This window comes from Mustela nivalis (assembly GCF_964662115.1).
Source record: "Mustela nivalis genome assembly, chromosome: 3".
Classification (NCBI taxonomy): Eukaryota; Metazoa; Chordata; class Mammalia; order Carnivora; family Mustelidae; genus Mustela; species Mustela nivalis.
Genome location: NC_139022.1, coordinates 110426464 through 110452879, shown reverse-complemented (window position 1 = coordinate 110452879; position 26416 = coordinate 110426464). Strand labels below are relative to the sequence as shown.

Sequence of the window (26416 nt, the reverse complement as noted above, 5' to 3'; positions counted from 1 at the left end):
CAAATAAATAAATCTTAAAAAAAAAAAAACAAAAACGATATGGTTGTGGTTGAGAAAAAAGACATTTAACATATTTGTCAGGAACTCAACTTTCACATTTTTGCTTTTTGGCAGGATAGGGAAAAACTCTGTGGACTCTTCTTTGCCATTGATTCTGTTATGACTAAACTGTGTGACTAAAAAAGAATAGGATTCCTACTTCCTGCACTTCTCTAGGGATACCTTATAAGAGAATAGTAAAAATAATTAGAATTTGCTTAAATGTTCTTACCCTCAAAAAGAATAAGAGCTCATCTTAAGACAGCAAAGAGATAATAGATGCTTTAGCCTATGAGCACAAATGATGAGTTTTATTTAACTGCCAAGTGTTGCAATCTATGTACACTTTTCTGTTCCACATTTTTTTTACTGCTAAAAATATCCTCATGGAGATGACCAACATTGTAACATGTGTCTAATTAATTATTAAATGTACCTGTCAATTGATATATTCTGTATAGAGTCTTTGAAATGATGTTTTGAGAATTTATTACAATCATTGAAAGGAGATGGTTCTAAAAAACATACAAGGAATTATAGTCTCCTTAAACTTAGAATATTTGTTACATATATTTCAACATTTAAATAGAAGCCCATTTTCAAAAGCAATTTTCTACTACTTTCTCATAAAAATATAAAAAGGGACAACATTCATATTTTTAAAAACCCATATTTAGCCCAAATCAGGATTTTTCTACAAATGATACCTCTTTCCAAAAAGCTTAAAAGACATCACAGAATGATGTCATGCAAAACTAAGTAATTTCACCACAGCAGAGTATTTTACTTTTAAGAAACACTGTGTGGTATTTCTTTTTAATCTTACATGCTACATTTCAACTGTGTATATGGTATGTAAACACACCAGATTAATCCAAGTCATTCATATTTATGTAGTAGAGTGTCAGATATGACCAGGTGCCATGTAAACAAACCATCAATACCACGATTGCAAAAATGATAAAAGGCAATCCTTATGAAAGCTTAGAAAAGCTTAATAAAAGGCAACCAACATCACCCTAATTTTCTGTTAAAATTACCTCTCTTCCTAACTTTCCTCTCCTATCTTTTATAGCATAATAACACACAAAGATATTTATATCACTTTTACCTTAAGTTAGGCTTTCAAATGACTCTTTTCTGATACACAGCATTTATCAAAAGGCACCAAGATTAGACTCCAAGTAGTTTTGGAATTTTGGTTCCTTTTTAGGTTCCTCCGGATTGATTTTCTCAGAAAAGAGTAACTTTACAGGACACCTGGGTGCCTTTTTCAGTTAAGCATCCAACTCTTGATCTCAGCACAGATCTTGACTCAGGCCTGTGAGTTCAAGTCCTGCACTGGGCTCCACGCTGGGTGTGGAGCCTACTTGGGGGAAAAAAAAAAAGAGTAACACTAAGAACCAGAAGGAAATGAATAATATAACACAATAACTTGACATTTGTACCATCCAAAAGGTATAAATATATTAATAGGTTCCTTGAGCTTTTCATTTAAGACAAGAACTCAGAATAAGTTTCCGAACATAAACATAGAAAGAGGGCACAGTTATTAAGAGGAACACTCCTAATTTTATAGTAACAATGTATTAAATCTTATATAATAACACACAGCCAAAAGCTTTAGAAATTCACTGCCAGATATTCTGATGCATTATCCTGAAAACACATCTGATACATAGCACTGACATATAACAAAGTATGGCATTTATTTCACAGGGAGAAAAGATAAGTTTCATCCCAAAAACAGACGTACTGGATTCAGCTTTGATTATGTTTTACAGATATATATTAAAGATAAAAAAGAAAAACAAGATTTACCCTGAAAATAAAAAAGTCTTATATATATGTATAATCCATTATTAATACTCTTTATGCTCTTATGATGTAAAACACTTAGAAACTTTTAAACTCCAGAAATGTTGATCGGTTAATCTATTTGGCCTTAACATATTCTAAATTCCCTTTCGAGAATCACATTAATGTTTGCAGACCAGCAGTCCAATAGGGATGGAGCAATTCTATTTCTTTTTCTTCTTCTTTGGTGGTTCATCCTCAGAGCTGCTCTCTGTGCTGGTGCTGCTGCTACTGGAAGAGCTGGAATCTGAGTCTGAATCGGAGGATGAGGAAGAGCTTGTGGAGGAGGATGAAGATGATGAACTGGAGGAGCTTTCATCCGTGTCACTGTCCTCCGAGGAGGATGAGGTAGACGTTTCTTCACTCTCTGATGAAGAATCACTGGCTGAACTGTCACTGCTGTTGCTACTGGAACTGGTTACACTCTTAGACCTAGTAGACAATGAGTAATTAGATGCACGGGAAGCTGACGTTTAACAGAATAGTTAAAAGCAAGTGCACAGGGAAACTCCATGCACACACTGCAGCTCTGTTGTGTGGGACTGCTGGATCTGCTGTGCTGGGGATTGCATAACTGCAGAAGTCCTGCGGCAACCACAACGTCTTTCACTTTAGCAATTAAACTCTCCTGGACAGAGTTCAAGATCAGTGTTCCTAGTCTATTTATGCTCTAGAACGAATAATGTTAGAATAAAGTTGCAGTGTAACACCTGGGTTTACTGAAACCTCAGGCAGCATGGCAAATGTTTCATTATCTTTAAACCAGATAGACCTGGTCAACAATTTTTTTTTTTTTACCAGTCTAAGAATATTTCTTATTCTAATGTAATAAGAGATTTTTAAAGTGAAATTATTTACTACTTCCAGGTGTAAAGCCTCTGAGAAGTTGGAGAAAAAGGAGAAATGAAGGTAGTATGTTCCAGTTAGGTAAAGAGAAGAACATATCAGGAAATAAGGATGATACTTAATCATGAATTACAAACAAGAGACTTTAGGTCTACTTTATTATTATTATTATTATCACTTTTATTTTTAAAATTTTCTTCCCATCCCTCCCACTAGTATTATTTATTGTACATAAAAAACTCCTAAAGCCACACATACCTTTTTTTCTTAGTCTTCCTTTCTACATTAGATTCTCCGATGCTGATAAATATGAGGGGGGAAAAAACTCCTGTTAATAGAGTGATTATACACAGCTCAGACAAACCCTTCAGGAGCCTCTCCAAAGTGTCTTACATTGGAGAAACACTTTGTTTTTCATGACATGTACAGAGCCCACCATTTCTTGTTATAACCTGCACCCCCCAACTCTGTCTCTAAAAAAACCTTCTGAGTTACCATTACCAATATTACTATACAATTGATTAAAATAATACAGAGGGACACCTAGATGGCTTAGTTAGTTAAGCATCTGCCTTTGGCTCAGGTCACAATTCCAGGGACCTGGGATCAAGTCCCGCATTGGGCTCCTTGCTCAGCAAGGAGCCTGCTACTCCCTCTGCCTGCCATTCTCTCTGCTTGTGTGTGCCCACCCTCCCCTAATCCTTTCTGACAAATAAATAAAATCTTTAAAATAAAATAAAACAGTATAGAAATATAGTACAAATTTTAATAATTATTATACATCAAAGTAAATTTACTGGAAACACATCTCTTAATGGTATTGATTGTTTTTCTAGTTTATGTATCCCTGGATCTTATGCTAGATTGTGACAAGGTTCAGTATTAATTCAATTCCTGTACTTAATTTTTACAGATTTAACTTAAGAAACTTTCTTAACCTAAACAGGTAGATTGAAATAAGAGTTTTGTTGTAGGAATGTCAGTGTTTGAATACCTTCAGTGACAGGGTCTACTAGTCACAAAGATGTATGATTAAAAAATACTTTTATTTATTTTTATTTTAAATTATTATTATTATGTGGGGGGGAGGGGAGAGGGAGAGAAAGAATCTTTTTTTTTTTTTTTAAAGATTATTTATTTATTTATTTATTTGACACAGAGATCACAAGTAGGCAGAGAGGCAGGCAAAGAGAGAGGAGGAAGCAGCTCCCTATGGAGCAGAAAGCCCAATACGGGGGCTTAATCCCAGGACCCTGGGATCATGACCCAAACCGGAGGCAGAGGCTTTAACCCACTGAGCCACCCAGGCGCCCCAGAGATAAAGAATCTTAAGCCGGCTTTACACCCAGTATGGAGCCCAATGCAGAGTTCGATCTCATGACCCTCAGATCATGACTTTAGCTGAAATCAAGAGCCAGATACTTGGCTGACTGAGCCACCCAGTCGTCCCTAAAAAATACTTTTAAATTAAATTGGTAGCCCAATTAGATCCTTTTTCAATTTTGTTGGGGAAAAAAAATTACAAAAGAATTTGTTCCTCTCACTCTGCCTGCCTCTCTGCTTACTTGTAATCCCTGTCTGTCAAATAAATAAATAAACTCTTTAAAAAATATGTTTAGGAAAAGAAAAAAAAAAAAGAATTTGTTCCTGGAACACCTGGGTGGCCCAGTCAGTTAAGTGTCTGCCTTCAGCTCAGGTCATAATCCCAGTCCTGCATCACACTTCTTGGTCAGCAGGGAGCCTGCTTCTCCCACTGTCTGCACTCCCCCTACTTGTGTGTTCTCTTTCTCTCTCTCTGACAAATAAATAAACAAAATCTTAAAAAAAAATGGCTCCCAATAATTAGAGCTATCCACTTTCTTAGTACAAACACCAGTATTTTGAAAAACATCTAAGTTTCTACACAGGAGAAAAGGGAAAGTAGGAAAAAAAAAGAAAGAAAAGGAGAATGAAGAGACAAGTTCTTATACAAATTTATTTTTGGAAAAATTATATATGAAAGTTGGTGACTTAGAAATTGATAACCTATCTATTCCTGCATAACCTTTGAAGAGCCATCAAGTCCACTAATTGTGAGACCACTGCCTTGCAAGTTCCCTTGTTTCAGACACTATTATACAGGTAATGTCTTTATGAAGATGCTGCTTCTGATCTGTAGCACTGAGTACATCTGGCATCTTCCTCTTTCACTTTCTCAAACATGCTTACTTACTTAATTCATAGCAATTTTAAAAGCTTTATTTAAGGGGTGCCTGGGTGGTTCAGTCGTTAGGCATCTGCTTTCAGCTCAGGTCATGATCCTGAGGTCCTGGGATCAAGCCCCGCAACGGGATCCTCTTCGGTGGGGTGCCTGCTTCTGAGCCCTCTCCTCCCAGCTCCTGCACCCTCTCCCTATCTCTGTCTTTCTCTCTCACATAAATAAATAAAATCTTAAAAAAAAAAAAAAAAAAAGCTTTATTTATGGGGCACCTGAGTGGCTCAGTCAGTTAAACGTCTGCCTTCAGCTCAGGTCATAAACTCAGGGTCCTGGGATTCAGTCCCGCATCAGGGTCCCTGCTCAATGGGAAGCCTGCTTCTCCCTCCTGCTGCTTGTGCACTTTCTCTCTCAAATAAATAAAATCCTAAAAAACGGGGGGGGGGGGGGCTTTATTCAAAGGACACAAAAGAGTAAATAACAAATTTCTAGTTACTCTCCTATCCAGGTCTCCTAGAAAGGAGCCACTGTTACGGATCATTTCTGTTTCCAAAAAAATTCCATTATTCCTTTCCTTCTTTTTTAACACAAACGACTGCATATTATATATACTGTTCTCCATGTAGTTTATAGCCTTAGTTTAAGTATCTTGGATACTTGTCTTGGGTATCTTACCACATCAGCTCTGAGAAAATAAAGGGAACAGCATCTAAAATGGACTTGGGCAACCCTGAATGGGGAGCTGGCATACACTCCCCCTCCTCATCAGCAGCCGACTCCCACACAGAGGGCAGCACTTTGTTCTCAACAGGAAGAAGCTTACTTTACTATCTCAGCAGGAGGAAGGAAAATTTTCTTCTTGCCTTGCAATACAACACCCACGAGAAATTGCCCCAGTTGTCCAATGAGAAGCTTAAACTCTCACTCTCCCCCAGCTGACTTTTGTTTCAAACAGCCCTTCCCAATTTCCTCTTTTCCTTGATAAAAGCAAGCCCCTGTCCTTTGTTCTCTGGACTTGCCCATGGTTTGCCAGTTTTCTTGTCCAGGATTGCAATTCCCTTGGTATTCCCCAATAAACTCATTTTGCTGGTAGAATAACTGGCCACTTTATCTTTATGGTTGACAGTTCATATCATCTACCTCCTGGTATTCTGCTGCCACTTCACCAGCAGCTGAGTCAACAAAGCAAAGTGATTAAGAGCATGGACTGGCTGGTTCAAAAGTTTAATCTTTCCAGTTACTGGCTGTGTGACACTGATGAGTAACTCAACTTCTCTGGGCCCTAGTTTCTTCACAAGTAATATGGCGAGAATAGTACCTACCTTAATGGTATAGAGGTGAAGCTTAACTAAGCTAATACTTGTGAAAAGCTTAAAACAGTGCCTGGCACATGGGAAGGACTCATTAAACATTAGCTAATATTATAATTGAAATCTGGATAATCACCAAGATACCTTTAGTCACTTCATAAATTCTATCATAAAAATATTCCTTTGGATATCACAGGTCAACATACCTTTGTTGTAATAATAATAATCTGTTTTCTTTTTCTTTTAAAGCTTTCTTTAGTTCTGCTGTTCTTGATGGCCTATGTAGGTATTTTCTTTTTCCTGTACATTCATAAGTCCAATGTCCAAATTCCAAGCATTTCTGACATCTTACATGTTGTTTATTTGCCTCACTGTGGAGCAAAAAGAAAAAAAAAATACAGGCCTTAAAATTTTGACTTGACATTTTCTACCCTGAAAAGCATAAATAATATGAACATTTTTAGGCCACAAATAATGTAATTTTACATTTTAAATTGTTTACTATGTTAGATTTAGTCACAAGGCAATACAGTAGTCAAGAGCATGGACCTTGAGAGTTAGGCCAAACTAAGTTCGAATCTTTATTTCCTAATTCCATTCCAGTAACAGCAGACTAGGTAACTAAGACCAACTCCTCAGCTCGGAAATAGAAAAAAAGTCAAAACATTTTTAACAATCTGCTTGCGGTATCAAAGAACTAACAGTGGGGTGAAGAACAACCAAGCCAAGATATGGAAGAAAATGGAAATCCAGAGTAGTCAGCTCTGTATTTAAGTTAATTCTTGCACTGCGAGTGTTTGCCCAACTCAACAGGGTAAACCTCACTTACAACAATTCAGGGAGACAAACTATGTATTCAGCATTAGGTCTCTGAAGAGTCATACCCTAAGAATAAACCAAATGTATAGAGAATACAGCCCAGCTTTTAGTCATCTAGCAGACTAAGAAAAAATCTTAATCCCTCATCCCTGATACTGGACTCAGATGCAACAAATAAAAGACAAACATGAAAGAATTGGAAAGGAAAAAACAAAATGGTCATTCCTCACTTATGACTTATTATGTACATGCAAATCCAAAATAATCTATAGGCAAAAATATTTTGAAATAATTAGAATTCATAAGTTCAGCAAGATTTTATATTGGGGTGGGCAAACTGTAAAGAGTCAGATAGTAAAAGTTTCAGGCTTTGCTGATCAGGAGGCAAAATTGAGGATATTATGTAGGTATTTCCATGACAAGAGAGAAAACACAATTCCACAGATATTTTATTAATAAAAATATTTCACAGAAAAGAGATTTAAATGATGCGATTCATTTGTAGAACATTCCACTTGTTTGAGGTTGAAAGTTCATGTTTCCTGTCAAATTAATCATATACGTACACATGTAATTAACATCCTTAACCCATAGGCCCAACAAGAACAAGCATCAAGCAGGATTCAGTAGACAACCATATTCTGAGCTCTATATTAGATATAAGGTAAACAAATAAAAATCAATAGAATTTCTATATAATGAAAACATTTAAAAAGAAATTTTAAAAAAGTGATATTTATAATTTCCTAAAAAATATCAAATACCTAGAAACACATCAAAGAAAATATGTATAAGATTTCTATGCACAATATAAACATTACTAAGAGAAATTAAACATCTAAGCATGTAGCCACATAGAAAAATATACCATGTTCATAGACTAGAAAACATAATAATCGTAAAAATGTCCATTCTCCACAAACTGATCTACAGATCTATGATCTATAGATTCAACACAATGCCAATCAAAATCCAAACAAATTTTTGTTTATTTGTTTGTTCTGTTAACAAACTTATTCTAAAATGTATGTGGAAATTCAAAAGGCCAACAGCCAAAATACCATAGTAAAGGAACAAGTGGGGAAGCCTTGGGTTAAAAGACACTGACTTACGGTAAAGCTCTATCAACTAAGAATGTGAAATTCTAGCAAAGATACACAAACCAATGAACAGAACATAATGTCCAGAAATGGACTAATGTATATATGAATGCATGATTTATGACCACTATGGTACTGGAGAGCAGTGGGGGAAAGGACATATTAGTGGTGCAGGGACAACTGATTTGCATATGGAAAAAATTACAACTAAACTCTACTCTTGAGGCACCTGAGTGGCCCGGTTGAGTGTCCAGTTCTTGATTTCTGCTCAGGTCATGAACTCAGGGTCCTGCGATCAAATCCTGCATTGGCCTCCATACTCAGTGGAGAGTTGGCTTGAGGATTCCCTATCTCCCTTTGTCCCTCCACCTGTTCATATTGTCTCTCTCTCAACTAAGTAAATAATTCTTTATTAAAAAAAGAAAATAGGGGCACCTCGGTGGCTCAGTGGGTTAAGCCTCTGCCTTCGGCTCAGGTCCTTATCTTAGGGTCCTGGGATCGAGCCCCACATTGGGCTTTCTGCTCAGCACGGAGGCTGCTTTCCCCTCTCTCTCTGCCTGCCTCTCTGCCTGCTTCTGATCTCTCTCTGTCAAATAAATAAATAAAATCTTTTTTAAAAAAAGAAAAAAAGAAAACCTCTACTCTCTACCATATGCAAACGTTGATTACAGACTGCTCAAGTAATAAATGTCTTAGATTGGTAGTATTAAAAACAAGTGACATGGGGGTATCGTGAGTTTCAGCCTCATGTTGGGTATAGACATCACTTAAAAATAAATAAATAAATAAATAGATAAATAAATAAATAAATAAAATTAAAAAAAAAAAAAAAAACTAAAAAAAATATAAGTAAATAAACTTACAAATAAACAGTGACAGGGGCCCCTGGCTGGCTCAGGTGGTAGGGCACATGACTCTTTTTCTCAGGGCTGTGGGTTTGAGCCTGACACTCGGTGTACAGATTGCTTAAAAATACAATCTTAAAAAAAAAAAAAAAGACATATTTGACTTAAGAATTCTTAAAAAACAAAACCAAAATACTAATAATCATTTTTAAAAAAAGCTGTTAAGTTAGACTATGCTAAAATTTGTAATTTCTTTCATTGAGGCACCTGGGTAGTTTGATTGGTTAAGTATCTGGCTCTTGATTTCAGCTCAGGTCATATCTCAGGGTTTTGAGATCAAGCCCCGTGTCAGGCTCTGCACTTGGCATGAAGCCTGTTTAGGATTCTCTCTCTCTTCCTCCTTCTCTTAAAAAAGAAAGCAAGAAAGAATTTATGTTCATCAAAATACACTATGAAGAGAGTAAGAAGGGAAGCCAAGACGTTGGAGAAGGTTTTACAAATCAGTAAGGACATGATGGATCATAAAAAATAAGATGAAATGGAAAATGGAAAGAATGGACAAAAATGGGCCTGGGAAACACAAGTTAACACTACATATATAAAAAGTTATACTTTACTAATCAAAGAAAAGCATATTAAAACCCCCAGAAAGGGGATCTGGGTGGCTCAATCAACCAAGCATCCAACTCTTGATTTTGGCTCAGATCATGATCTCAGAGTAATGAGATCAACCCCAGAGTCAATCTCTGAGCTCACTGTGGAGTTTGCTTAAGACTTTCTCTCCCTCTCACTCTGTCCCTTTCACTCCTGCATGCATGCTTTCTTTCTCTAAATAAATAATTATTTAAAAAACAAAATAAAACAAAAAACCCAGAAGATAATACCTATCACACACCAGGAAGACTGAAATTAAAAACTGGCAACAGCAAATGTTAACAAGAATACACAGCAAGAGGAACACACATCCACTGTGGGGATGAACACAAACTGGTAGAACCATTTTGAAAAAAATTTACCATTGTTGAAGAGAAGCACACTATGATTCAGCAATTCCACTTGTAGATATTTATACAATAGAAATCAATGCAGTGCCACCTAGGTGGCTTAGTTGGTTGAGTGTATGACTCTTGATTTCAACTCAGGTCATGATCTCAGGGGTGTGAGATGGAGCCTTCCAGTGAGCCCTGAGCTGGGCGTGGAGCCTGCTTAAGATTCCCTCGGGACGCCTGGGTGGCTCAGTTGGTTAGACGACTGCCTTCAGCTCGGGTCATGATCCCGGAGTCCCAGAATCGAGTCCCGCATAGGGCTCCCAGCTCCACGGGGAGTCTGCTTCTCTCTCTGACCTTCTCCTCGCTCATGTTCTCTCTGTCTCTCTCTCAAATACATAAATAAAATCTTAAAAAAAAAAATAAAAAAGATTCCCTCTCCCCCTTTGCCCCTCCCAAACCACTTACCCCCACCATGTGTGCATTACAAAAAAAAAATTTTTTTTTTAAACAGATTCAATGCACAGCTATACCAGATAACATGTGTAAGAATATTATTCTTGGGTGCCTGGGTGGCTCAGTCAGTTAAGTGTCTGCCTTCAGCTCAGGTCATGATCCCAGAGTCCTGGGATCAAGCTCCACATCAGGCTCTCTGCTCATTGGGGAGCCTGCTTTCCCCTCTCTCTCTGCCTGCTACTCTGCCTACTTGTGATCTCTCTCCCTCTATCAAATAAATAAATAAAAATCTTAAAAAAAAAAGAATATTATTCTTTATGGAGCTCTTAAAATTTCTGAAATAATTGTAATCTTTTTTTTTAAAGATTTTATTTATTTATTTGACAGAGATCATAAGTAGGCAGAGGCAGGCAGAGAGAGAGAGAGAGATAGAAGCCCCGATGCGGGGCTTGATCCCAGGATTCAGAGACCATGACCTGAGCTGAAGGCAGAGGCCTAACCCACTAAGCCACCCAGGTGCCCCATCTTTTTTTTTTTTTTAAAGATTTTACTTATTTTATTTGACAGAGAGCACAAGCAGGCAGAGAGGTAGGCAGAGAGAGAGGAGGGAAGCAGGCTCCCTGCTGAACAGAGAGAGCCCAATGCAGGGCTGAATCCCAGGACCCTGGGAGCATGACCTGAGCCAAAGGCAGAGGCTTTAACCCACTGAGCCACCCAGGCACCCCTGAAATAAACTTAAAGAAAATATGCAAGTACAGTTCAAAGCACCATATTTCCTGAACTATTTGTAAGTTGTCAACCTGATGACCCATCAACTCACAGTACTTCATTGCATATTTTCTATATACCAGGATATTTTCCTACATAACAATGTAACCATCAAAATCAAGAAATTAATATAGATATATTCCTACTATTTAATCTCCAGATCCCATTTATTTCATCAAATGTCCCAATGTTCTTTAGAGCAAAACCCAGTTCAGCATTCTGTTGCATTTGTCATGTTTCTTTAGTTTCTTTCTGCCTAATGAATTCCTTAGTCGCGTCTTGTTTTTATGACCTTGGCAATTTTGAAGGTTATGGGCCAGTTGTTTTGTAGAACGTGCTTCAATATGAGTTGCTTTCAAGCTCACTTAGGGGGCTCTCAGTAGGGAGCTGCAGTTCCCTTCCTCTTGACCTCTCCATTGGGCTGCTCACAACATGAATTCCCCCAGAGGGAGTGACCAAGACAATTTAAGAACTCAGTCTTTTATGACCTAATTTTGGAAATGACATGTCATCACTTTTGCTGTATTCTATTGGTTGCACAGACCAACCTTAGTATAATGTGGGAGGACACTATACAAGAGCCTGAATACCAGGAGGCAAGGATAATTGGGGGTCATCTTGGAGGTCAACTACCACATTTGATATCTGTACATGATTAGATTCAGGCTATGCACCTTTGACAGGAATGTAATAGAAATGTGCTGTCCTTCTCACTATATTGCTACCAGGTGACGCAAGACTGTAATTCATCTTAATACTGTTGATAATGCACTTTGATATCCCTTGATTAAGGAAGGTCTACCAGAGTTTGCATCGTAAAGTTACTTTTTGTCTTTTGTAATTGTGGTGGTTTTAAATTAATGTTCACATTAATTCTTTGATACTCTTCCCTTCAAGAGGTAGAGCCCTAATGCCCTTTACCCTGAATGTGGCTTGGACTTAGTGTTTTGGTTTAACAGAATAAAACTGAGTGATGGAGTGTGACTTCAAAGATTAAGTCATGGAGCTGTCATGTTAGGCAGATACTTAAGCAGCCTCTAGAGAGGCTCAGGAGATGAACAGCTGAGGCCTCCTGCCAATAGTCCTGTGAATGAGCCATCCTAGAGAAAGATGTTCCAGTTTTGGTGAAGCCTTTAGATGACTGCAGCCCCTGGCAAAATCCTGACCAGGACAACAAGGGAGAACATGAGTTAGAACCCTCAGCTAAGTCACTCCTGGATTCCTGAACCACAGAAACTGAGATAATGTTGATTGTTAGAAGCTACTAAGTTTTGGGGTGATTTGTCAAACAACTCTAAGTAAAAATTAATATAACTATTAATAACTACTTTGTGGGTCGGTATTTGATATTATATAAATACCCAGCCCATTAAATTTTTAGTTCATTTATTCATCTATCAGTATGAACTCATATTTTTCTATTTTACTCCATGAATTTTATTCAATGAGTTATAGTCCCATTACCACCATTTATTTTGAATTGTCCTAGATATGGTCAGTGGAAAGGAATCCTTTTAAGCTAGATTGTGTGTTCTTCTGACATGGCTCCATTTTTGGGGCACTTCCTTGCTTTCTGGTACAACAAAAAATTTCAGATTCATCTACTTTACCTGTCCCAGCCTGAAATCAGACTGATGGAGCCCTGATGATATTTAGAGTCACGTCCTCTTTCCACTTAGGCTCTAACACTTCTTATTAAATTACATGTTGCTTCCCCTATGTAGATGTTCTCTTCACTAGGGTGACAATTTATGCTAAATTGCTCCTGTGTGGACACGTTCCTCTCACCTGGCTTGGGATCTCACATCCCACACTAACCCTTCCCCCCAGTGGATGCCCTCCACAGTCTCCTGACACTGTAGATCACTTCACACACTTACGTGGATGCCCTTCTAAGGCCACTTTGGCCCTAATACTCCAATGCCAAGTCAACCTTCTGCTTGAAAGCCTACCCTGCTCTACACTACTTAATGGCTTTAGGCATGACTTATGCAAGAAGGGAAGAGAAAGAACTCTAAGAATATTCGTAACAGCATAACCTGTAATATCCTCAAAACCAGAAAGAACACTGAGGTAGAATGGATAATTTGTGGTACAGAATATAGCGAAATACTTCATAGTACTGAAAATGAACAAACTTTACAGTTTTAACTTATATGGATCTTACATCTAAGAAGTCAGATTATGCAAAAGAATCCAAATTGTCTGATTCTGTATAAGTTCAAAGACAGGCAAAATTAAACTCCAGTGCAGAGTAAGATGGTAAAAGCCCAAAGAGAAGCAAGGAAACAATTACCATAAATGTTGGGTCACTGTAGGAGGGAGGGAGAAGGTCATGATTGGGAAGGGCCTTAAGGGCTGCTGGTATACAGGCCATTTTATTACTTGACCTGAGGGAAGTCACACGCAATGTTCCCTTTATAATAATTTGTTAAGGGTGCCTGGGTGGCTCAGTGGGTTAAAGCCTCTGCCTTCGGCTCAGGTCATGATCTCAGGGTCCTGGGATGGAGACCCGCATCAGACTCTCTGCTCAGCGGGGAGCCTGTTTCCCCCCTCTCTCTCTTCCTGCCTCTCTGCCTACCTGTGATCTCTGTCTGTCAAATAAATAAATAAAATCTTTAAAAATAATAATAATAATAATAATTTGTTAAGTGGCATAGTTATGCTATTTAAACTTTTTTGTATATGTATTATATTTCACAATAAAGATTTTTAAAAATCTCTTTCACTACATAGCTGTAGGTTCTTCAGCAAACTGATTTGGGAACCTTGGTTTCTCTTCTAAAAGATGTAGTAAATATCTACTTTACTAGGGTACTATGAGAATTAGTTGAGACCATAGCCATGGCTTATATTTACTCTGCCAGGAATTTAGCTAAGTATTAATTATGCATAATCACATCCAATCTCCGTAACAACCCAGTGAGTTTGAAAGCACTATCCCCATTCTATAGACGAGGATGTGTATATATTATTGTCATTCTACATATTAGGCTAATCAATTGTCTGGAATAATGATACATGGCACTTTAAATTTTCTCATAACATGGTTACACGATGAGATGCTGGATTCTTAGTGCTGACCTACAGCAGTCACCTTTTTTTATCGTTAGTGAACACATAATTGGTATTCAGTAAACGTTTGTACAATGAATGCTGGAAAACCAAGTGTTTAAGAGAACACATTTTGGATTGTGGGACAGGTTCTGTAATCCTGACAATTAATTTAGTTTTAGTATCTGTCCAAAATTTAAACTAATCCTAATCTGAAAAAATGTTACAAGTAAAGAACTAAGGCTATGTCAGTAGATACAGTATTAAAAGATAATAAAGAAGACTCAGCTTTTTGTTCAGTAATAGTTCTTAAATTTCAGCAAGCAACTCCCAGAGCCATGATTATAATTTCAGACCTTATCTGAATATGTAATGTCAGAGCAAACTTTTAAGGACATCAATAATAAAACACTCTATGGCCTTAATATTAGCTTTTGAGGCAAAAAGAACCACTAACATATTTAACTTACACACAATTGTAAAATGCACCCCAGAAATAATAAATTCAGAAACATCAAAGATGTTTTTTACACCTATAAAAGTGTAAAATCATGATTCTCATTCAAATACATATAAAACGAACACGGGTCAATCTAATTATTAATTAAAGGAACAAGTAAGATGGTATAACAGGTTCAAAAGAGAATTCAAAGAACACACATATATGCAATTATGCTGAAAGGAATTTACAGATAGCTAAAAACTAGTTAATAGCCACATTGCAAGAATCAACTGTACTGTGTTTTTATGGGTAAGAATATTTTCTACCAGTATCCTATACCTTACGGTTATAAAATAGCTCAAAGACAATGATGCAGAGGCTCTCATAGACTCACATAGCCAGGAAGAGTCATTAGACAAGATACCTAGCAATCTTTGTTTTGAAATCCATTGCAAAGCCTTTCACAATATTTCCTAAAAATAAAACTATGATTGGTATGGAGGGAAGCCTCTCAGAATCAAGGAAATAAAGTCTTCTCCAACTCATAGATTGTTTCCCCAATAATAAGAAACTTAATTTTTTTTAATTGATTTTATTTATTTTAAAGATTTTATTTATTTATTTGACAGAGAGATCACAAGTGAGCAGAGAGGCAGGCAGAGAGAGACGAGGAAGCAGGGTCCCTGCTGAGCAGAGAGCCCGATGAGGGGCTTGATCCCAGGACCCTGGGACCATGACCCGAGCTGAAGGCAAAGGCCTTAACCCACCAAACCCCCCAGGTGCCCCTTGATTTTATTTTTTTAAGGATTTATTTTAAAAAACAAGAGAGAGCATGACGGCAAGTTCGGGGACGAGGGGCAGAGGGAGAGAAACTTTTAAGTGGATGCCCCACCTTGTGTGGAGCCCAATGTGGGGCTTGATCCCACAACCCCATGAGATCATGACCTGAGCTGAAATCAAAAGTTGGAGGCTCAAATGGTTGAGCCACCCAGGCAACCCAATATTAAGAAACTTACAACTTAAGGTAAATAAATAATTTAAATAAATAAACATAAATTTAAAAAGCAAATAAATAAACAAATTAAAAATATTATCCCCCAGCACTGTGGAGTTTTCTGTAGCTATAAATAGAATATTCACAAATATCTGAATTCCTTTATGATTGACATGTTTTAACCATTAATTAATATTAATAGTGATGTTCCACAGGGAGTCTGAATAAAGTAGACTTATAATTTCAAAATAAACAAGATTAGCATTTCTTTCTAACCATTTGGACACCCTATTCACAATATTCCATTTCTATATCCTAAGCTAAGGCTCAAAGAAGTGCTCTAATGGGACAGACTTTTTTTTTTTTTTAAAGATTTTATTTATTTGTCAGAGAGAGAGAGGGAGCGAGAGCGAGCACAGGCAGACAGAGTGGCAGGCAGAGACAGAGGGAGAAGCAGGCTCCCCGCCGAGCAAGGAGCCCGATGTGGGACTTGATCCCAGGACGCTGGGATCATGACCTGAGCCGAAGGCAGCTGCTCAACCAACTGAGCCACCCAGGCGTCCCTGGGAGAGACTTTTGAAGTGAAATCACCTTTGATACCTAAAATAATAGGACATGCCTGCCATAATGATGGTCTATTGTTGGCAGAGGGACAGAACAGGCACTTTGCATATGTTCTTAACTGCTCTTAAGAATATAAGTCGCACCAACTTTCTGAAGGGCCATTTGGTAACTACAAAAAAGATCTTGAAAATGTACATATACACACAAAAACAAAACAAAACAAACCATCAACCCAAGACAGTATAAATGATGATTATCTATGTGGAAAATCCCTAGAAATCTAGAACAGAGCTAATAGAACTAATAAATGAATTTAGTAAAGTCATACAAGATCAATATACAAAAGTCAACTGTATTTCCACATACTAGTAACGAACAATTAAAATTAAAAAAATGCCACTACAATACTTAGATATAAGTCTGGTGAAAGTTGTTCAACATCTCTACACTTAATTATAAAACATCAGGGAGAGAAGTTAAAAACCTTTAAAAAATGAGTACATTTTAACACAGACATTCATGGGTCAGAAAACTTAAGACTGTTAAAGGATCCATTCTTCAAAAGCTGATCTATAGGGCGCCTGGGTGGCTCAGTGGGTTAAGCCGCTGCCTTCGGCTCAGGTCATGATCTCAGAGTCCTGGGATCGAGTCCCGCATCGGGCTCTCTGCTCGGCGGAGAGCCTGCTTTCCTCTCTCTCTCTGCCTGCCTCTCTATCTACTTGTGATTTCTCTCTGTCAAATAAATAAATAAAATTAAAAAAAAACAAAAACAAAAACAAAAGCTGATCTATAGATTGAAAGCAATCCCACTGAAATCTCAGCAGTTTCTTTTGTGGAAATTGATAACCTGATTCTAAAATGCATACAAAAAAACAAATAATTTAAAATAGTAGCAAAAACTGTGAAAAAGAACAAAATTGGAAGACATCACTTGATTTCAAGACTTACTACAAAGCTACAATTATCCTGACAATATGGTGTTCACATAAATAAACAGATCAATGAAACAGAATAGAATCCACACACACGGACAGCTGTTTTGTGACAAAGGTGCAGAAGAAATTCAGTAGAGAAAAATTCAGTAGTCTTTTCAACTATTGGTACTGGAACAATTAGATTGCAATGTGCATAAGGACAAACTTCGAAAAAGTCTGCCATTTTCCATAAAGATTTCTGAAAAAGCTACTGTGTGGTCAAGCAATCTACTCTTAGGTTATTTACCTAAGAAAAAGGGAAAACTGAAGGCACCTGAGTGGCTTTAAGCCTCTGCCTTCAGCTCAAGTCATGATCCCAGGGTCCTGGGATCGAGTCCTGTATTGGGCTCCTTGCTCAGTGGAGTTCTGGTACTCTCTCTCCCTCTAAGCTTACCCCCCCACCCCGACCCGGGCTCAAGCCCTCTCTCTTTCTCTCAAAAATAAATAAAATACTTAAAAAACAAGAAGAAAAAGGAAACCTAAAGTTTACATTAAAGATTTTAGAAGACCATATGGGCAGGGCCCCTGGGTGGCTCAGCCACATTAAATGCCTGACTCTTGATTTCTGCTCGTCACAATCACAGGATTGTGAGACTGAGCCCATGTAGGGCTTGGGGTGGGCATAGAGTCTGATTAAGATTCTCTCTCCCTCTCCCTTTGCCCTCCCCCTATGCTCTGGCATGAACTGTCTTTCTCAAAACCAAACCAAACCAAACCCCAAACTATACATGAATGTTTATACCACTTTTATTAAAAATAACCCCAAACTGGAAACAATCAAAATGTCCTTCAAATGCCAAATGGGTAAGCTGGTATAGCCATATGATGGGACACTGTTAGCAATAATTAAAAAAAGAAGAATGCACCACTAATACATACAAGAACTGTAGTGAATCTCAAAGGAATTAACTGAGTGAAAGATGCTGGACTCAAAGGTTACACGTTTATTCTATTCATACAACATTCTGGAAAAGGTAAAATTACAGGAACAGAAAAAAATCAGTGGTTTTCAGAGGGTGGGGTAAAGGGTTTACTTACAAAGGCTCATGAAGAAATTGTTCATGATGAAATTGTTCTGGGGGCGCCTGGGTGGCTCAGTGCATTAAGCCTCTGCCTTTGGCTCGGGTCATGGTCTTAGGATCCTGGGATCAAGCCCTGCATTGGGCTCCCTGCTCCATGGAAGGCCTGCTTCCCTCTCTACCCCAAACCCTGCTTGTGCTCTCTCACTCTCTCTCAAATAAATAAATAAAATCTTAAAAAAAAAAAAAAAAAAAAAAGAGGGGCGCCTGGGTGGCTCAGTGGGTTAAAGCCTCTGCCTTCAGCTCAGGTCATGATCTCAGGGTCCTGGGATCGAGCCCCACATCGGGCTCTTTGCTCAGCAGGGAGCCTGCTTCCTTCTCTCCCTCTCTCTGTCTGCCTCTCTGCCTACTTGTGATCTCTGTCTGTCAAATAAATAAATAAAATCTTTAAAAAAAAAAAACAACAGGGGCGCCTGGGTGGCTCAGTGGGTTAAGGCCTCTGCCTTCAGCTTAGGTCATGATCTCGGGGTCCTGGGATCGAGTCCCGCATCAGGCTCTCTGCTCAGCAGGGAGCCTGCTTCCTCCTCTCTCTACTTCTGATCTATCTCTGTCAAAGAAATAAATAAAATCTTTAAAAAAAAAAAATAAATAAAAAATAAAAAAAAAACAACAAGAAATTGTTCTGTATCTTGATTTTGGTGGTGGTTACATGACTACAGGTATCTGTCAGAATTCATAGAACTGTACATTAAAAAGAATACATTTCGGGGCCCCTGGGTAGCTCATTTGGTACAGTATGCAACTCTTGATCTTGGGATTGTAAATTCAAGCCTCATGTTTGGTGGAAAATTACTTAAAAATTTAAAAAAAAATCTTAAAAAAAAATAAAGAGGTGTCTCAGTTGGTTAAGCATCTAATTCATGATTTAACTGAGGTCATGAACCCATGGTCATGAGATAGAGCCCCACATTGGGCTCCCTGCTTATTGGAGAGTTCGCTTCTTCCCCTCCCTCTCCTCTTCCCCTGCTTGTGTGCTCACAAGCGTGCACATGTTCTCCCTCTCTGATAAACAAAATATTAAAAAAAAATTCTCTCTCCCTCTGCACTCCCCTGCCCCTACTCGTGCACAAGTGATCTGTCTCTCTCTCAAAAATAAATACATACAGGGCACCTGGGTGGCTCAGTGGGTTAAGCCGCTGCCTTCGGCTCAGGTCATGGTCTCAGGGTCCTGAGATCGAGTCCCGCATTGGGCTCTCTGCTCAGCGGGGAGCCTGCTTCTCTCTCTCTCTCTCTGCCTGCCTCTCCATCTACTTGTGATTTCTCTCTGTCAAATAAATAAATAAAATCTTTAAAAATAATAAAATAAAATATTAAAAATAAATACATACTTACATACAATGAATTTTGCTAAATGTAAATTAAACATCAGTAAACCTGATTTTAAAAAGTATATAGTTAACCCAGAAAAATGGATAAATGCAAAAATTTAGTAGTATATTTATTATAGGAAATACAAATGGTTTATAAGAGTAAACCTGCTGGAAGCTACAGTAGCAGTGAGCTTAATGTATATATACAGCTTAATGTATAAACTTGGGGTATCACTATGCTGTGCAACTGAAACATAACATTGTGCATCAACTATACTGGGAAAAAAAAAAAAAAAGTAGACCTAACTCTCCCAACAGCAAAGGAAATGTTATTTCCACTACCATTTTCCAATAATAAAAAGTTATTGTTTATCCATAAAGAACACTACGAGGCTATTTAAAGTTTAAAAATAGCCTGAAAGGTTATACACTAAAGTGTAAAAACTATTACCTTTTGGATAGTGTTACAATATACTTTTTCATTATCTGTATTCTCTAACTTTCCTACAATGACCATGGACTGCATGTGAAATCATAAAACAAATAGTAAAAGATATTTTTCAAAGGAACATATAACTAAGGGATATATGAGAATGCTAAAGGCCTGTAAGAGAAATATTTAAACCTAATATAAATAAATACTCTACCAAAATAAGCTGAGGCTTATGAGAAGTGTCAAGAACAACAAAAATTATTTTGTGTTTTAGTTACATTTAAAGCACAAAGAACCAAAAACAAGATATGTTCATTATTTGGGGTGCTAGGCGAATACATCACCAATGTTAAGCTATAGGTTGAAAGTACAAGCAGGATTATTTTTATTTTGCTTTAGTCTTCACTCAAACACAATGATACACAGAATGAGAACCCCAAGATAGTGAGGGGTGAGTAACAGAGTACTTTTATTCACTCTGAATGTTTAACTCACAATGGCCCAAGTGACTGCTCCACAACATACCAGAGATTTTCCAGGTGAGTTGACTATACTGCTGCTGATAATCTGAGAGACACTGGCAAACAGGAGTGGCGCTGAAAGACTAGGAATAGACAAATGCAGTTCTGATTTTCAAAGTCGGGGGAAAGGAAGATTCCACAAACCAGACCAACGAACTTGACATTCATTCTAGGCAGAATTCTCACTGGATTTATAAAATCCATTCAGAAAGAAAAGCCCTGATCACTAAGTATCAGATCATTACAGACTAATACCCTTACTGGCTTTTGGGAATTTGTATTTCCATCAGGCATCCTGGAAAGTCTTACAATACCCTTGTGAACAAAACAGAACAATTAGATCAGCTGAACATCATGGACAAAAGACTACTTTTTTTTTTAAAGACTTTATTTATTTATTTGACAGACAGAGACAGCACAAGCAGGGGGAGCTGTAGGCAGAGGGAGAGGGAGAAGCAGACTCACTGTAAAGAAGGGAGCCTGACTCAGGGCTTTATCCCAGGACCCTGGGATCATGACCTGACCCAAAGGCAGTTATTTAGCCCACTGAGCCACCCAGGTACCCCACAAAAGACTGCTTGATGGGTTGAAGTAAATGCACAGAGAGGTATCCAGTGATGGCCTGAATGATTGGTCCTCAGTTGGGACTTGTTCAACATTTTATAAATGATTTTGGAGGGCACTAGTGTGCCTATTTATCCAACCTGCAGCTGACACAAAGCTAAGAGGGAGGAGTAATACAAAGGATAACCAAATCAGGATCCAAAAAGGTCTTGACAGGCTAGAACTCAATGTCAAATCTAACAAGATGAAATTTAACAAGGGTAAAATTAAGTCTGACTCTTAAGTCCAGAAAACCAATACAAGTACCAAGACAGGGGAAGCTTGATTTGATGGTAATTCAAGTGGATAACACCTAGCATTTTTAATGGACTGAAATCACAGTTTACGTCCAAAGCTAGGAAGTTAGAAGTGAGCAGGGCTTAAGCTTCATAAATATTTTCCTTTCAGTTCAACATAAACTTTTGATAGATACAGAAAATGTAACAGACTACTTCAGGAGGTAAGTATGTCTTTCCTGGAGGTCCTCAAGCCAAAGTTAGATAATTCCCTTGGATGGTGAAGACACAGTACTGGAATCCAGTGGAAGGTTTAGCAGAAGAAATGACCCCACACAGTGCCAAGATTCTATAATCTACTCACATATAAGTAGATGTAATTACAATTTACAAACAGAAAGTAAGTTCATTTCAATTGATATAAAGTTAACTCCCTGAAAGATCGGCTGAATAGGAATTTCAAATTTAGGCTCTCTCTTTTTTCTTTTATTGCCTCCCTTTCCTCATTAGTCCAAAGACTCTTACAAAGAACTATAGCAGTACTTTCTCACTTCTTATAACTAACTTAAAAATAGTTTAAAACTTATTATGGAAGTAGGGGCGCCTGGGTGGCTCAGTGGGTTAAGCCTCTGCCTTCAGCTCAGGTCATGATCTCAGGGTCCTCCGACAGAGCCCCGCATCAGGCCCTCTGCTTGGCAGGGAGCCTGCTTCTCCCTCTCTCTCTCTGCCTGCCTCTCTGCCTACTTGTGATCTCTGTCTGTCAAATAAATAAATAAAATATTTTAAAAAACCACAACACTTACATAAGTAACATATGCTTTTTATAAATAAAACTAAAACTTTGTGATGAACATAAAATGAAAAGTAATGGCTCCTCTCCCACCCCAAAATATTCTCCAAACTCTACCAGACTCCCCTAACTTCTGAAAGTTTCCTTCTCCAAGTCCCTGAAGATTTACTCTGAATACCATGACTACTTTTATTATATGCCATTTGTTTTCTTGCCAACAAGACCAGAAACTCCTAAAGCAAGATTTCTTTTACTTCTGTGTAGCTCATGTAACAAATACAGGCATTCTATAGAAAAACAACATTTGTTGAACTTTCTGATACTTCTGAAATGAGATATAGATATAAAGATACATACAGATAGATAGATAGATATAAAGTCTTTCACTTCATATTTAAGTGGACATTGCTTGTTTTTGCCATCCTAGTATTTATCATCTATCTAACCTACTTATCTAGCTCATCATTGGTTTATAGAAATCCGTCTGATCGTGCTGGAAAAAGAATGCTATCTGACAATCAGGGCATCACAATCCCATAGACATGATTCAACCTACACAAATGAGATACCATTAAATTGAAAGTGAGAGGATATAAAGGACCAAAATATAGTGCAGCCATCTTGGAACCAAGAGAATGAACCTAACCTATCCAAATACAGAACTAACACCCAAAAGAACAAACCTGGGAGTAAGAGTCTCTGGTGACATAATCTAGCACACCTATTATGTATTATATTCACTCCATTCTTGACTTCTTCTCTTCCACCAGGTATACTACCCTGACTCTCTAGGTCTTTACCCTGATGCTCAAGGAACTCTTTTCATTAGGTGTGAGAAGTAGAATCTGATGGAGAGAAGAAAAGGAAAGACAACAAAAAAAGAATAAAAAACAGAAATGTAGAAAGAAACATACATATATATATGCAAGTAGACTAGGAGTGATATATCATGGACTTGCAAATGGTAACAGCATGAAATGCTAAGAGAATGATTGTTCAGGTGTGCAGGCTAGTAGAAGAAAAAGGGCTTTACAGGAAAGGGACATGTGGGTTGTTATCTACATTACACATCCATGGTAAACCTCTTGTGCCACTCTCTCTTGGTCACTAACCACAATGGCCAGCTTTCAGTTTTTAAAAACTAAAGATCTTGGGGAGCCTAGGTAGCTCAGTCAGTCGTGCAGAGGACTGGATTTCAGGTTAAGTCATTATCTCACCGTCAGGGACCAAGCCCCACTTTGGGCTCCAATCTGCAGCCTGTTTAAGATTTTCTCTCCCCTCCCCCTACCGTCTCTTAAAAAAACCCCCAAATTAAAGTTTTTTCCTGTCTGAAAGTAATTATGCCACTGTCTGATGCTCTTTCCCCAAATCCTCTCATGATTGGCTCTTTTCTCACACTTTCAATCTCTGTTCAAATGCCACCACTTCAGAGATGCCTTTCCAGTCCAACCAATCTAACCTGGGCCTTTCTTTCCATCACCTCTTAATTCCTTCAAAGCTCTTAACACCAACTCTATTTACTTAAAATGTTTAGTTTATCGACTCTTTACCAACGGAATGTAAGTTTCCTGAAAGCAGGGATTCCCGTCTTGAATACTTCTTTTTCTTTATACCCAAATTCTGGCAGAGAGCGAGATGGTTAATAAATTATTATTTACTGAAGAGAATGAGTGGTAGAAAGTGAGAAAACTTGGGAGGAAAGTCGGTGTTATAGTCAGGCTGTTCCTAGAGGCGATAGGAAGGGGACAGGAAAAGCCAGCTGCGCTGGAGACTGCATAGGGAGCTGAAGGCTTACGTCGTTGAGAGTGGAGGGTGTCGGATCAGGGCTTCAGGCTTCCCTTGGCCACCCGTAAGGTGGGCGGCTGGGTGGGCAAAGGGGCATACGCCACTTAGTGCCCAACTTCTGGACGTCCGCTGTGCGAAAAGCAAACGCTAGGCTCTCTTCAGAACCCCCACTCCCACCCCATAACCTAGGTCCCGCCCCATGGACCTTACGCAGTCGTCTTCCACGCAATCACTACCCCGTGGACAGCAAAGTTACCACCCGGGCCGAGCCCCTGTGGAGCAGCAACAAGTGAGAAAAGACCACCCTCCGCGCGTCCACACAGAAGTTCCCATACCTGCCTCACATCCCCGCCCCGGCTCACCCGCCGGCTGACGCGTTTCTCCCCGCCCCCAGCCCGCCCCGCGGCCCTACCTGGGCCCTCACTTACGCTTGTCTCCGAGCTATGAGCCGATGCATGGGAGTCGCCATCTTAGCGCGGCTGAAGACTGCCGCGCTGGGTTTTGGGAAACTCCTCGGAAGGGGCGGGGACTTGGAACCCCGCGTCCGCCTGCCTGGGCGGAGCCAGTGCGGCCTGGAAGGCTTCTGGGGCAACTTTCGGGCTAAGCTGTGGGTGGGTAGGTGGTAAGTCTTGTTTCCTGTGTGTGTCTGTAGTTTAAGAAAGAGGAATGAGGCCGGTTGTCTCACGTGAGCGGGCTTTTGAAGGATGAGTACAGGTATACAGTATGAAGAGGCAGAGAGAAACATTCTCAAAGGAGGGAAATATACGTTCATTATACATAACCGTGAATAAAACTGTGCAGTGTTCAGGAAGTAGTCTGGAAAGCAAAGTAAAAAGGAATGAATTGAGATTGGGACCATAAATTAAAAGACTGACTTTAATAAACCATATACTGCAAATATATTAATTATTTCTATATTTATGTATTTCGTAGGGATGGTATAAGGACCAAATGACACTATGTAACTAAAGCTACTTTGTCTACTGGAAAAAGATTACACAAACATTAACTATTTTAAGATATTTTAGCATTTAGTGGCAGATCATGGAAATTTTATTCCCTTAAATCCACATTCTTTGAACCATACATAAATTTTTGAAATATATCTGTATATCTGGGCTTCCACTCATTTTTTTTTCAGCTATTACTTATGGAGCTGTTATTTATGGAACATTTAAAACATAAAATGTTTTAAAAAGTGAGGCTAGGGGGCGCCTGGGTGGCTCAGTGGGTTAAGCCTCTGCCTACGGCTCAGGTCATGATCTCAGGGTCCTGGAATCGAGTCCCGCAAAGGGATCTCTGCTCAGCGGGGAGCCTGCTTTCCCCTTCTCTCTCTCTCTGCCTCTCTATTCTTGATCTCTGTCAAATAAATAAGCAAAATCTTAAAAAAAAAAAAGTGAGACTAGGGCATTGAACAAATAAAGTCATTGCACACATGGAGGTTTCTTTTTTTTTTTTTTTTTTAAAGATTTTATTTATTTATTTGACAGAGAGAGATCACAGGTAGATAGAGAGGCTGGCAGAGAGAGAGAGAGAGGGAAACAGGCTCCCCGCCGAGCAGCCGAGCAGCCGAGCAGCTGAGCAGAGAGCCCGATGTGGGACTCGATCCCAGGACCCTGAGATCACGACCTGAGCCCAAGGCAGCAGCTTAAACCACTGAGCCATCCAGGCGCCCCACATGGAGGTTTCTAAACAATAAACAAAGGCAATGTCCAATGAGCATACTTACACTAAAGAAAAAAATTGTGGGGTTGGGGATAAAAAGTTTTTTAGCCCTGGGAGTCAGAGAAGGTAATATCCCTCACCTTTGAGCATATCTTGTTCTTAACAAAATGGAATCTTACTATCTGTTCTATTCTTCAGCTTGCTTGGTTCATTTCTCAGTGTCTTACAGACATCTTTTCTCATATGAGCATATACAGATTTGATTCATTCTTTTTCCATATTAAGTTATATAGGTTACATGGATATTCCACAATTTATCCAACTAGTACCCAATTTTGAACAATTAGACCATTTATCACAAAGATGGGATGAATAGATTTTTAAGCACTCATCTGTGTTTCTTTATATAACTTTAGGGAAGTAGAACCGCTGGGTCAAAGGATATGTATACTTTTAATTTTTATTGGTATTATCTATTGTCCTTTATTTTTTAACCAAATGTGTTTCCTCACCCGAACTGAGAATGGTTAAACTTTTAAACTCTTTCATTTCTAACAAGCCAACTGATTCATTATTGATAGGATCACTGGAGACTATTTTTTTCATGAATTGTCTGTCAAATTATTTGCTTATTTTTCTCTTGGATTTTTATCTTTTTAATAATGATTTGTAGAAACTTTTGAAGATTTTATTTATTTATTTGACAGAGAGAGTCACATCAAGAGAGGGAACACAAGCAGGGGAAG

The 26416-nt window shown here is 38.5% G+C and overlaps 1 protein-coding gene and 1 long non-coding RNA gene across 3 annotated transcripts in view; both read right to left on the bottom strand.

Annotated features, from left to right (window-relative positions):
- Positions 1 to 322: 322 nt before the first annotated feature.
- Positions 323 to 24563, bottom strand: ZCCHC10 (zinc finger CCHC-type containing 10). 2 transcript variants are annotated; one of them, XM_082725795.1, is made up of 5 exons: positions 24016 to 24355; positions 22904 to 23065; positions 6453 to 6617; positions 3001 to 3042; positions 323 to 2328 (listed from the first exon to the last, which is right to left on the bottom strand). In XM_082725795.1, exons 2-5 carry the CDS (start codon positions 22927 to 22929, stop codon positions 2061 to 2063), a joined length of 501 nt encoding a protein of 166 aa, XP_082581921.1. In that variant the 5' UTR covers positions 22930 to 23065; positions 24016 to 24355; the 3' UTR covers positions 323 to 2060. The 2 variants fall into 2 exon arrangements, with proteins under 2 accessions (XP_082581921.1, XP_082581920.1); XM_082725794.1 differs by lacking the exons at positions 22904 to 23065; positions 24016 to 24355 and adding an exon at positions 24434 to 24563.
- LOC309862184 overlaps positions 323 to 26416 on the bottom strand; it is a 46742-nt gene continuing 20648 nt past the window's right edge. The window contains exon 2 of the long non-coding RNA XR_014310338.1: positions 323 to 1545. This is a non-coding gene — a long non-coding RNA (uncharacterized lncRNA). The remainder of the gene's footprint in view (positions 1546 to 26416) is intronic.

What these genes read in the sequence shown, in the direction of transcription:
- ZCCHC10 (XM_082725794.1), bottom strand. Translation starts at nt 24,474, where the DNA reads ATGGCGACTCCCATGCATCGGCTCATAGCTCGGAGACAAGC. An exon ending in CTCATAGCTCGGAGACAAGC is followed by an intron (nt 6,618 to 24,433) that starts GTAAGTGAGGGC and finishes TTTGCTCCACAG; the next exon opens with TGAGGCAAATAAACAACATG. An exon ending in TTATTATTATTACAACAAAG is followed by an intron (nt 3,043 to 6,452) that starts GTATGTTGACCT and finishes CATATTTATCAG; the next exon opens with CATCGGAGAATCTAATGTAG.